The sequence below is a fragment of the Amphibalanus amphitrite genome, unplaced genomic scaffold, assembly GCF_019059575.1.
Source record: "Amphibalanus amphitrite isolate SeventyFive unplaced genomic scaffold, NRLGWU_Aamphi_draft 000103F_arrow, whole genome shotgun sequence".
NCBI classification, from domain to species: domain Eukaryota; kingdom Metazoa; phylum Arthropoda; class Thecostraca; order Balanomorpha; family Balanidae; genus Amphibalanus; species Amphibalanus amphitrite.
The window spans coordinates 1,030,825-1,044,434 of NW_024881598.1; the positions used below are offsets into that span (position 1 = coordinate 1,030,825).

Below are 13,610 nucleotides of genomic sequence, written 5' to 3' on the forward strand. Positions count from 1 at the left end.
ATTAGAAAAGACGGTAAACAGGAGCGGACCCAGTACAGAACCTTGGAAGACACCCATGTTGTTGGCGAGCGGCCGAGACAGCACCCTGCATCCGGACCCATCGTTCAGAGACACACTCTGAGTGTGTCCCTGAAGATAGGCGGCGAACCAGGAGATTTCAATGCCGTACTGACTGAGTTTTTGGAGAAGAATTTCGACCGTCGAAGGACTCAAAATGGACTTTGTGCCGTCGAAGGACTCAAAATGGCCTGTGCCGGCGAGGGTTTAAGCATGCAAATTAAGACTGGATAGACAATTTGAAGCTTTCTTCCAAGATTATGAGCTGTGATACTACGCACATTCAGGCGTCCTAACCGGTACGTTCGGGTCACCCACCCCGTTGATCTTAAATCAATAAAATGATGCTTTCATTGAATATCCACTTTAATAAGTTTTATTTTTGTCGCGCAAGGTCGAAAATGTAACTACAAATGTCATTCGAGCAGAAAAATGTTGCTTATCTTATTTTGTGGAGCATGATTGAGTTTACCAAAATACATATGTGCCCACTGCCCAAGTGACCTTGAAGTAAGCTGTTGGCCGCTTATGCGGTTCCTGGGCTCTAAGAGAGATCAAGGTAGATACCAGCTACGAGCATTGTTCTCATTGTCGAGAAAAGAATATGAAACATGGCACCGGCCCATACTAGTGATGTCAATCGGATACGAACTTTTTGGTATACCGATACCAAACCGATACCAAGTTGGTATTTGGTATTTCAATCCGATTGTTTTTGGTATTTTGTTGGTATTATGAACCCTTGCTAATGTATACAAGGTTGAAAAATCGGTAAAAGGTTGGTATTTTCCTCATCTTCTCAAGTTGGTTCGGTTTCAGTATTTCCTGATGGTTTTGGTTGGTATTTGGTTTGGTATCGGTATTCCGATTTCCTGTAATTGACATCACTAGCCCATACCTCCCGGGCAATGGCCCATACCTCCCGGTGTATTTTGATGGATCGAAAGGGCGCATGGTTTGTTGAAAGTTATCTTGAGACAAAACAGTTGATCCCAGATGCCTAATATCAGGCACAATTTGCAGGCAAAAGGCAATTTTACGTATACAAAGTGAAAAACCGGGTCTAGCCACTGCCCACTGGAAGAAAATTGACTTTTCACAAAACCGGCCCATACCTCCCGGGCCTCCCCTACTCCAAGGCCCTAAAACATAAGGTTGGACGAAGTTTTCTACCAAAAATGAACTAGAATAGCGCACGAGTCAAAGCTATTTCCGCTGTTTCTTTACAAATATGTCGCAAACAAGCTTTTTCTGTAATAAATCATTATTTCGAATCTAAGCGACCAGTTGCTATAAATTCAATAAGCAAATACTTATTTCTTATATAAAAGCCTAGCTTATATAGTCCAACTCTAGTTGAATAATCAAGTAGCTACTAAATTTTCCAGATGTGACACATATTGCGCACTTCAGACAAATGCGTTGCTAGGGCGTTGCTAAGGACTCTTTCGCATGTTTTGCTGCCTGGTTTTTGTTATAAAGTGAGGGAAGTGAGATGGACAGGCTTTTTGAATTTTTTTCTGGTGTTCTAGGACCGTCTCAATTATTTAACTTGACATAATTTTCTTGCTTTTTTATCCGAGGCTTTTTCAATAATTGGTAGATTCTAGCGTGGAAATAAAAGGGCGAGCAGGCCACAGGGGTAAATGCAAGTCGACTGATAGTGAAATAAAAGGTAAAAGTGTCTGTTCCATTAGATTATAAATTCAATGTGATGTGATGGAGCATGAAGCACCAGGATCAGACGCAAGAACCACCAATTAAGAACCCAGAACCAGCAAGCGCCATGTAATCAAGAGCAGCCATGGTAACGTTTGATTAGCTTTCAGAAAACCTTGGAAGACGCCAGACGGTGAGCAATCAAGTGATCTTACAAGACCAGTAGTTACTCGATAGGCGTTATCACAAGTGTATTCGCGGCCATTGGGGCGACGTAAGAAAAGAAGAAACCAACTGGCCCCAAGAACTTTAAATTATCAGTTAGCATGCACCTTTTCCTTGATGTGTAGAGAATTTACCATTATTTGTTACAGAAAATTGCATTCAAAATCTTCCATTTATGCTTTTTTCGTCGTTTGCACAATATGTTCTTTTACTAAGCTAGAAGCACTAATTAGAAATAGTTCCCGCATCATCAAGAACAATAGGGAAGGCTTGAAGTGAATAAAATAATTTAAACGGTTTTGTAATCTATGTGAAGGCTCTTCTAAAATTGCCTGTAGAAATATTGAAGGCAAAAGTTCAACTTTTTCACAAGACGGATGTCTATAAACCTATTTAACTTGTGACAACTCAGCCGGTATTTCGTCGCCTACAGCCCAGCTTTCCCTAGTGACCGATAGAGGCGCTGCTATCGATGTCCGCCCGTGCCGCCTAACGTTGAAAATGAGAGTCGCCAGGAAAATCAGTAGATTCTTCAATGGCAACACATTTCAACATCTATCTAGCAATGATTTGCACCAGCGAGGTGCTATCATTGTGTTTTGTGTCTGTATCCTTATAAACTGCTAAAAAAAAAATATTTGTCAATAAATAAACAAACAAACAAACAATAATGCGTCTTTTTCTACTAAAAGTAAGTCCTCCAAGTGGCAGGGGATGAATAATAGAAGGTACCTACCTTTAATTGTCATCTATTCATTCAATTCATAGGCAATTCAGGGCATCGATCGGCAGCGCCCTTACCGCATGGTACTGCGGATCGTCAATGGGTTTCTTGATGACTCCGACTCTGACTCAGACTTTCAAAAATCAACTGACTGATTTCAAAGGTCGGCTCTGACCGACTCCGACTCCACACTTCACAGCCCTAGCAGGTCTGCGGAGGCAATGGATTTTTGGTGACTCCGACTCCGACTCTGGCTTTCAAAATCGACTCTGACTCTGACTCTGGTCAGAACTGTCGACTCCAATCGACTACAACTCCAGACTACGGAACCCTGAAATGTCTGCGGAGGGGATCGAATTTCGGTGACTGACTCAGACTCCAGCTTTTAAAATCGACTCTGACTCTGACTCGACGACTCAGGTCAGAACTGCCGACTCCGACCGACTACAACTCCGACTACGGAACCCTGAAAGGTCTGCGGAGGGGATCGAATTTCGGTGACCGACTCAGATTCCAGCTTTAAAAATCGACTCTGACTCTGACTCGACGAGTCAGGTCAGAACTGTCAATTCCGACCGACTTCATGACTCCGACTCCGGAGCCCTACTGGCAGCTATCACGCCAGGAAGCTGCAAATCGTATGTTCCGTGGCGGTTTATGGCATTAAAGTCGATAATACGGCTGAATCGCACTATGAAACACCCTTATTGGCTGCAAGAACCACGAAAGTTAGCGCATCACCACTGGAAAACGTGACAAGTTATCCATTAATTGGCCCTTGATTTGGATAAATAACATGTTGATGATCATATTTGCACACATTTACATTATCATTAATCTCAAGGCTGCCCTTCAGGCAGCTCTAAACTATGGCAATTTCCCTATCTTCAACATGTAAATGCCCTCGGGCGTCCTCGTGGTGACGTAGGCATGGGAGTGCCAGGTTGGTAGGAACTAGACTTCGACGCCCCCTGCCCTACTCTTGGTATCTTTGTATTTGTATTTTTTTTTTGTATTTATTCAACAGACCGTCAACAGGCACCTGACCCACTAAAAGACGGAGTCACAAGATTAAAAACAATAAATATGGCACACACAGGCAGCATACACACGCCCGGATAAAAAACGCAGATACACATGTAACTAAAATAGAAAACAATGAACAATACAAGGAAATAGGCAATGAAGTGAAAATATGAAGAAAAAATGTGTGAACGACCACTGAGCATGAGTTTTAAAATCCCATGTAAGGTGGGAAAGAAATCATGATACAAGGTAAACCAGAATAACTGAACAAACAGTAAATATGAACACTGAGAGATAAACGATGTGTAGGTACTTTAAAAACACGTAAAAATGTATAAAGTGAAATGAAAAATATAAGGAAACATTAAAAACAGACATTTAAAATCATAAAAATGTAAAATCAATAAGAATCACCTACCAACAGTGACTAGTAGCCCGGAGGTGGTGGTAAGTTCGCAACGTATTTGATGACATGAGCTATGTACGCAAAAAAGCTGGCCGTGAAAAAGTCGTCTTTGGAATGAGCGAGGAATGAGTTTGTCCTCTCGCGACACGACAGGCCAACCCGTTCTGGACCGTGCTGATTCGGGCGCGACTCTCAGCAAACAGTGCTGCAGTGCGCGTCGGTCGGATAGGCACGCGTAAGGGGAATCGGGATAAGAGTATCTCAGAGTTCAGTTTCTCAGAGAACAGACCCTTTAGGAACAGGAGGTCGTGTTGGGCTCTTCGAGAGGAAAGGAACGGGACACGGAAATGCTTGGATAAATCTGGATAGGTAAGTGATGGGCAAGGATTGTTGCAGTGGTGGATTAACCAGAGGAGAAACTTGTGCTGAATCCGATCGACGCGAACTGTGTGGGAAGTGGCTGCGCCTGCCCAAATGACCGTTCCGAACTCAAGGACAGAACGTACGTTTGCGCAGTACGCAGCCAACAGAGATTTCGTATTGAATTTGGCTTTTTTAGATCCGGTTTGAAATGAGCGAATGAGAAGCCCGAGAGACTTTTTAACTATTTGGACAATCGGACCATTAGTTTTGGAGATGGGTCTTCTCTGAAGACCTCAGTCAATTGGGTTATAGAATATGCCCTGGCCAAGTGCTATTCAAAAGCTGGGCGTCGCATTTTATTTTTATTTTTAAGACTTTAATCGGAATTAGAACCAGAAATACATGTACTAAATGTGCAGGATGCATGTGAAGAATACTATTAGTTCGGTCCATCAAGCAGCCGCGGCGCGGCCTGTCGGAGGCTTTCAGGCCCGGCCTGTCGGAAGGCTCAGGCCCGGCCTGTCGGAGGGCTCAGGCCCGGCCTGTCGGAGGGCTCAGGCCCGGCCTGTCGGAGGGCTCAGGCCCGGCTCACCCTGTCTCGGAGTGGCTCGGGCCCGGCTCACACCCTGTCTCGGAGTGGCTCGGGCGCGGCATGTGGGAGGCGCTCCGGTCGGTGTCTCGGGAGCGATGCGGCGGCCCGGAGGCTGCGGCCATCTGTTGGCCTGGCGACCAGGGGACTCGCTTCAACACAGCGTGGCACGGCAGGTCGATGGTTGCGCTATTAATAGCGGTCGTCCGTCATTGGGCACCGGCGGATAGCGGTGGGCGCCACTGATTGATCGGCGCACGGCATCGCGCCCTGAACGGCCGACCACTCGGCTCAGCGAGCAACAGGCGGCTCGTACTGCCCCGCCGCGGTGGACGGCGAGCTGGCAGTGACGCCGCCTCCCTCCGCGGCGGCTGCCTGGCCAGCGAGCTCTCACCGCAGCCGGCGAGACGGCGGCGCACCGGCCCAAACCAGGTGGTGAGGACGCGCTGCCCGACGTGGAGACCGACTGCGCGGCGCTCCAAACCACAGCGGGCCGGCTGGGCGGCTGCAGGTCGCCACGCTGGCTGGCCGGTTGGAGCCGCGCGCCGCTCCGCTCGCCGTACCGGGTGCCGGCCGCGCGGCCGCTGACCGAGCTCGAGCGGCCGGCCTCGCTGGCCGGCCGGCCGGCCGTCGTCCGCGCGGCCAGCATGCACGCGCCGGCGGCCGGAGCTCGCTCTGCCGGCTGCTGCGGCCGGTTGCGGCTCAACGAGGACAACAGTCGATTCGTGCTGCTTGGAGCGGCGCTGCTGCTCTACCTGTTGGCGGGCGCCGCGCTCTTCCAGTGGGCAGAGCGCGACCACGAGCTGAACGCCCAGCGCGCCTACCGCAGCCTCTACGAGCAGTTTCGGCGGAACCTGACGGCAGGCGGCTCGCCGAGCCTGTCTGATGTGGAGCGGCTGCTGGCGGCCCACCTGACGGCCGACCGCCTGGGGCTGCTGCACCACCGCGCCCAGTGGGACCTAGCCGGCAGCTTCCACTTCTGCTGCACTGTCGTCTCCACCATCGGTGAGCCGGCCGTGGCCGCGGCACATTGACCGCTGCTTCCCTCGCCTCTCTCTCTCTCTCTCTCTCTCTCTCTCTCTCTCTCTCTCTCTCTCTCTCTCTCTCTCTCTCTCTCTCTCTCTCTCTCTCTCTCTCTCTCTCTCTCTCCCTATTTCTATCTAAAAAAATAGTACCTACACATTTATACCACCTATATGGAAATGACAGAGGCTGGTTTCAAGCATCACAGAGGTGATGCTTGAAACCATAAAAATACTGCAAACGCGCGGATAATGTGAGCTGACACGCAAAATCGCGATTCAGGCCAAACATGGTCTCGAGAAATCAGTCACATGTCAAAGGTCATTAGAGTCAAGTTCATGAATTTTCTAGGGTTGGAGTAAAATTTAGTCCTCAAGGGTACTGAACGTTTCGTCGCGATCGGCCACTTTTGCGTGACTTATTCGCAAAAAACAAGGTGAGGGGTCTCCTCGACCCCGCCCCCTATAAGTGCGAGGGTTATAAATTTGACCTCATATCAAGGTCACAGAAAAGTTCATATTGCACGCCATTCGATTTGTATTGTTGAGCTGAACACATGCATGGTGTTTACAGCGCTCTAGCATATTTCTATCTAAAGCTATTGTCAAAAAAAAAGCTATTGTCGGTTCAGTGTGTCAGTGTCCCTATGTTTGAGGGTGTTTTAGGTCAAAAGAAAGGCATTTCAATTGTCTCCCATTGACTTTAGGTACATACGTCGTCCGGTAGCGGGTTGTCATGGCCTTGGCCATTCCCTTCCCAGTTCCCATGCAGCAGCAGCAGCTCTCAACTCTCCGCACCCCCAGTGCTGCAGCAAGGCGGTGCAATCTTAACCCCTTATCATTGCAAGCCCCCCTTCTATCATTCCCACCACTTACCTTAGACACGGATCATAGAACGGATAGGCAACTCCCCCCGCTGCCCATTGTTATCGGTGTACCCGCGGAGCGGGCTGCCATCTAGCGGCGCGGATATCTTCACACTTCTATGATCCGTGCCTTAGATCATTCAACACCAGCTGTCTCACACGCTTAACCCGCGCTCCGTAGGGAGGGGAGGGGGCGAAGCGAAACGACCCCTCCCACTGTCCTTTTCCGACGATATCTCCTAAACGACGATATCTCCTAAATCTCCTATCGTCACCAAACTTTTAGGATCCCTCCGGCCATCAATTTTCACACTGTGACAGAAAATGCCAGAGGCTGTGATAGGTTGGCCGCAAATGACGTCATGTTCTGCCATTTTCGACCCCCCAAAAAAGTTTCGCGGGAAGAGCTCTTAGCCCTACAGCTTTGAAGATAGAGAAAAATTGTTCAAGACATAAAATGTGTATAATTAACAGGGTTATAAAACTGCAATCTCGTATTTTTGGAATTTTCCGATTTCGACCCCCTAATATCAAAAAAGTAATCAAAAATCAATAATAAGTGAAGGGTTTCAGTTTGTCCCCTCCCACGGTCGACACACACCACCTACAGGCATGATTCAACCATCAATCGACAGCTCTCGGCCGTGGCTTGCGTATAGACACATTTCTAATCGCATTGGCACCCCCCCCCCCCCCCCCCAAGTAGTCAAACTCGGCCCTCGACTATGTCGTCAGCCGCTCCAGAGGTGGCGATGACTGTGCGCGTGACGTCAGCTCACACGGCCGACACAAGGCCGCAATCGCCGATCATAAAAAGTGCATGTCGCCGTTGGAAAACCCATTCCAGCGTATTGTCTTGCTTTTGCCCTCCCACTTATTCTGAAAATTTTGCAAAGAAACGTGGTATATTACCTTCATTTCACACCAAATTTGCTCCCAGCCACCTCGCCGTAAAACGCCATAAAACGCATCAGACTATGTCACCGACCTGTGCAGAGTATCGAAGCTTATTAAGAGCGGCAGCGTCAGGGTCCTTGTTAGCTCGGTTGGTAGAGTGCTGGACTCCAATGGATTTTAGGACTAAAGTACGTATCGCTGAAGTACGTAGGACAAAAGTACGTATGCAAATGTTCGTACGCAAATATACGTAGGCGATAAAGTTCGTATGCCAAAAGTACGTACGCAAATGTTCGTACGCAAAAGTACGTAGGGGAGACCCGGGAGGTATGGGCCATCGCAGTTTTGAAGAAGTGATGCGTGTTTTTTACACATTTGACGGCGTTAACTGGTAGCAGCCATCCATTATACAACCCACGTGATTTTCAAAATCTTCCTCAATCTTCTTTGGCAATGAGCGGTGATAAACTGTTTTTGCCCTCTTCGAGTTAAATACGGTACATACAGAACATTCATGATAAATTTGAACCAGGCTCGTTTTATGATGTCAGACCATCGCTAACATAAAGTTTAAAGTATGGAAATTATGACTGGATAGACAATTTGAAGCTTTCTTGCAAGATTATGACCTGAGATGCTACGCACATTCTGGCGTCCTAACCGGGAGGTTCGGGCCACCCACCCCGTTGATCCTAAATAAATAAAAACATGCTTTCATTGAATGTCCCAGTCAATAGGTTTTAGTTTTGTCGCGCAAGGTCGAAAATTTAGTTTCAAATTTCATTCGAACAGAAAAAATATTATTGATCTTATTTCATGGTGCATGATTGAGTTAACCAAAATACATATGTGCCCAAGTGACCTTCATGAAGTAAGCTGTTGGCCGCTTATGCGGTCCCTGGGCTCTAAGAGAGATCAAGGTAGATAACAGCAACGAATATTGTTCTCATTATCGAGAAAAGAATATGAAACATGGCGCCGGCCCATACCTCCCGAGCCATGGCCCATACCTCCCGGTGTATTTTGATGGATCGAAAAAGCACATGATGTATTGAAAGTTATTTCGAGACAAAGTAGTTGATCCCCGATGCCTAATATCAGGCACACGTTGCAAGCGAAAGGCAATTTCACGTACACAGAGTGAAAAACCGGGTCTAGCCACTGCCCACTGGAAGAAAATTGTCTTTTCACAAAACCGGCCTATGCCTCCCGGGTCTCCCCTAGTGCATAAAGTACGTATGTCAAAAGTACGTACGCAAATGTTCGTACGCAAAAGTGCGCATGAAAAAGTACGTAGTGCATAAAGTACGCATGCCAAAAGTACGTACGCAAATGTTCGTACGCAAAAGTACGTAGGCAAAACTGCGTAGTGTAAAATGTACGTATGCCAAAAAGTACGTACGCAAATGTTCGTAAGCAAAAGTTCATATGCAAAAGTACCTACGTAGTGTATAAAGTACGTATGCCAAAAGTACGTACGCAAATGTTCGTACGCAAAAGTACGTATGCAAAAGTACGTGGTGTACAAAGTACGTATCCCAAAAATACGTACGCAAATGTTCGTACGCAGAAGTACGTAGTGTAAGAAGTACGTATGCCAAAAGTACGTACTAGAGTTGCAAAATTTCCATACCGCACTACCGGCATGCCGGTAATTTTTCACTACCGCAGGTTTTTTCGTGGTATCTGGCATGTCTTGCCGGTAGCATGCCGGTATTTTTGATTTTGCACACAAAAAAATTATCAGCATATGATTCAAACTTTGGACACTAAGAGGCTATTGAATTGTAATAACAGCAGTCTTAGCCACTGCAAAATACATTTTGTGGTAAAAGTTCCATATGCCGTATTAAAATTACCGCCAAATTACCGGTATGCCGGTAATTTGGCGGTTTTTTTTGCTTGGGGCGTGGTAGCATGCCGGTATCCCAGAAAATTTTTGTGGGGCGGGGCGGTGCCGGTAGCAGCCCATTGGGAAAACTTTGCAACTCTAGTACGTACGCACGTATGCCAAAGTACGTAGTGTATAAAGTACGTATGCTAGAAGTAGGGTATAGTAGTGTAAGTTGAGCCACTTTTTCTTTATTGCTGCTCTGTTGCCATACTACAGGGAACTCATGATAAATTCTTATACCAAATAATATAGCTTTGTCCATTTCGCCCATTTACTCATCGAGAAATTTTGCTATGCCTTGTAACAAATGCTCATTAAATAGATAAGAAAGGTATTACACATTGATCAACTTACCCCATGGGTGGGGTACGTACAGTCACCAGCACTTGCTACTAATCACCTCGTTTTTGTTCAGTAGTTTGAAGACCGATCAACTGTCAGTCGCGCAAGATACGTCAAACGATCCGTTTGGTCCTCCGATTTTCGAATATCTAACTTGTTTTTGTATATTCGAAGCATTTTGGGATGGGGAGCCAAAAAACCTCTTTTCTGCCCTAAAGTGTGCCCCAAGAAGTCGTAGAACCTAGCCCCGCCTCTGATCCACAGACCACTAGTGCCATCTCTTGTCAGCCGAACAAGCCGCAGAAGTAAATAATGTCACGTGACCTTTGCACACGCTACAACTACTACGCAGCTGTAGTGGGGGAAGCGGGGCGGAGGCGTGGAGAGGGACGCGATCGGTCGGCTGGGGTCAGGTCGCCGAGGTCAGAGGTCATCCGCCGGAGGGTGTTTGAGCGGTTGGGCCGTGTGGGCTGGGGCCTGCGGAGTGGGGAGCGCCTGGACCTGTCTTGAAACAAGTCCTACAACGCTGTGACAGCCGAGAATATTGTGAGGAAAGAGAGCGAGAGAGAGAGAGAGAGAGAGGGAGATGGAGAGGGAGAGAGAGAGGAGAGAGAGAGAAAGAGAGGGAGGAGAGAGAGGGAGAGAGAGAAAGAGAGAGAAAGAGAAAGAGAGAGGAAGAAAGAGAGAGAGAGGGAGAGAGAGAAAGAGAGAGAGAGAGAGGGAGAGAGAGAAATAGAGAGAGAGAGAGAGGGAGAGCGAAGAGAGAGAGAGAGCGAGAGCGAGAGCGAGAGAGAGAGAGGGAGAGAGAGAGAGAGAGAGAGAGAGAGAGAGAGCGAGAGCGAGAGAGAGAGAAAAAAACTGAAAAGGAAAACCAGAGAGGGTAAAATGAGAAAGAGGGCAATGGGTAAATCAGTGAGAGGGAGCGAGAGAGGAAATATTTAGTTGTATCAGCTTGTTTCACATGTAAAATGCAAATTTGCTTCCCATCATTACAGCTTCGGATTGGAAATTAAATCTTAGCATCCTTGTGATAAACCCACGTTGACGGGATGCAGTAGGGGCGGAACACCTTCAATTAAGGGGGGGGGGCACTGCCGACTTTTGGTCCTATTATTTCCATGCAACGCTCATTGGGCTAATGTTGAAATGCCAAAATCAAAAGGGGCACGGTGCCCCGGTGCCCTCCCCGTTCCGCCGCCTATGACGGGATGGGGACGCTTTTATGGTCGTCGTTGGGAGCTCGGCACTAATGGGGTCTGGGGATGGTGTTGAAGGTTTCGCAAATGTTTCATAAAAGATGCTATTTTTTGCACAACCTATTAAACATTTTTTTACGTTTGCTATGAAAACGTTAGGCCCAGTTCCTTCAAGATCAGGTCCACGACTCCACAGCTTACAACAGAAGCTAGCTAACTTAACAATTAACCCGCGCCGCCGTGTTGGTGGCATGAACTTTCCATCGAGTGCCTGGGGGGGGGGGGGCGTTTTACGCCCCTCCGTCTAACTCGGCTCCTGGGCCACGTAGCGACACGCGGTAAGCGACAATCGATAGAGCGTCAAAAATAAGGAGGAAAACACTCGGTCATTTTAAGGTCAGGGCAAAGGTCAGGTCACCAGGGTTCATCAAAGGTCAAATTTTGTTGATTTCAACGATTTCGAACACCCGACGGCTAACTCAGGAACCAATAGAGCTACAGCGCCGCGGAAAAGCGCATTCGATAGCTCTTTTAACGTTTTTTTTTTTGCCAACATGTCCTCAAATTTGACCTCAGATCAACGGTTTAGCCCCCAGAGGACACCGCTCTGATTGACCTCAAATTTTACCTCAGATCAACGGTGTTTTCACCGCTCTAGCACGTCTCTGTCAAAAGTAAAAAAAAAAAACTGCTGAAGACCTTTTATGTCCTAAAATGACCTCAGGGGCACACACAGGGGTCACAGGTGCAATTTTCCGATTCAGTGTGTCATGTTTACCTATGGACCGATGTTTGAGAGGGTGTAGAACGAAATTCGTCCAAAAGAGGCGCATTTCAATTTTCTCCCATTGACTTATACCTAATGGAGCAGTCGCAAAACTGACCTGACCTTAGGTCACAGACATAAAAAAAAAATCCGAGGTATCCATTTTATACATACTGTTACCCTAAGCAAGCACTGAAAGTTTTAAAGTGATCGCTCAATCGGTGTAGCTACAACGAGCTTTCGAATTTTTTCTGAGGTAAGGTCACTTGACGTTACCGTGACCTGGGGCCGATTCGAGATGGCGCACTAGGAAGCTAGTAAGACTAGGCGGCCAAGTGACACTTGAATGTAGTGACACTAAGCGGTATTTTACACCAATCGGCTAGTGGCTCAGCGCGAACCGAAATCGCATAGTGACGCTTGAAATCAAGTGTCACTAGGGCCTTAGTGCGCCAACGCGAATCGGTCCCTGACCTTGAATGACGCTACGCATCGCGTCGCCGTTTTTTTTTAGATATTTGCGAAAAACCTGAGGGGGAAGGGCGTAAAAACGCCTCCCCCCAGCACGGTGCGGGTGGTCGACATAGCGACTCGGACTGAACAAATGCCTTTAACGTTTCAACGGTTGAATAAGGTGAGAGGATTGAGGTAGGCTTGTATCGGATTTTCTTCTGCTTGTCGGTAGTTTAGGTTGAGCGCGAGCTGCCCATAATCATTCAAGAGGGAAAATTCAGCTGCACATCGTTCGGGTCAAAGTAATACCAAACATTCTCAAATTTTGTAGTAAAGAGTCAGTAGTCTACGAATATATTCAAAAAACAATTAGAAAAAGAATAAGGGGACTGGTTTCGTCTATCAAAGACTTCTTCAGCATTTTTTTTTTCAAAAACGTATAAGAAGAAAACTAGCACAGTGACAATCGTTTGAAATAAAATTGGATTCAGTAAGAACTAAGAACTTCATTGTCCGAAAACCGCTGACAGTTGACAGCTCAATGAAACTTAGAGCCGTGCATAAGGAGGCGTGAAAACACTCCTCATCTCGTTCTATTACGAGAGGACCATGTCATGGCGTGAGAAAGGTGTTCTAAATATAAATGACACTGTATGAGTGAATAAATATTCCGCGCCCTCTTGGGCTATTGGCGGACCCTACCACCTGATCGGGTGTTGCAGCCGTTTCGCCCTCCACCTGAGATCTCGGAAAGTTACCGACCGATTTTAAACATTCAAAGAGCATTCGATAGCCCCACCAGGTAACTACCTTGTTACCAGGTTTCGTTGACCTAGGTGCAACCCATGACGTCACAAGTCAGGTCAAAGGTCGCATTTTTTCACCGATTTAGTCTAAGGAATGCGTTACAGTCAGTTAACACATTAAATAAAAGGCATGTTATCGAAAAACATCGATGAAGCGTTGGTTGTCTAATACATATGTTGCCTAAAGAGGTCATTGATGCCAGGTCAGTTCACAGAGGTCAGGTCACTAAGGGTCACAATATGAACCCAACTATGCTAGGGTCGTGTGATACATGTTTTATGGCCAATTTTACATTTAGAATTCAATGGTGTGAGCTAG

The 13,610-nt window shown here is 47.0% G+C and overlaps 1 protein-coding gene across 1 annotated transcript in view; it reads left to right on the forward strand.

Annotated features, from left to right (window-relative positions):
- The first annotated feature begins 5,680 nt into the window (after positions 1–5,680).
- LOC122380662 (potassium channel subfamily K member 13-like) overlaps positions 5,681–13,610 on the forward strand; it is a 30,271-nt gene continuing 22,341 nt past the window's right edge. Inside the window, exon 1 of the mRNA XM_043364026.1 lies at positions 5,681–6,054. Within this exon, the coding sequence (XP_043219961.1) occupies positions 5,697–6,054 (358 nt within the window). The 5' untranslated portion in view covers positions 5,681–5,696. The remainder of the gene's footprint in view (positions 6,055–13,610) is intronic.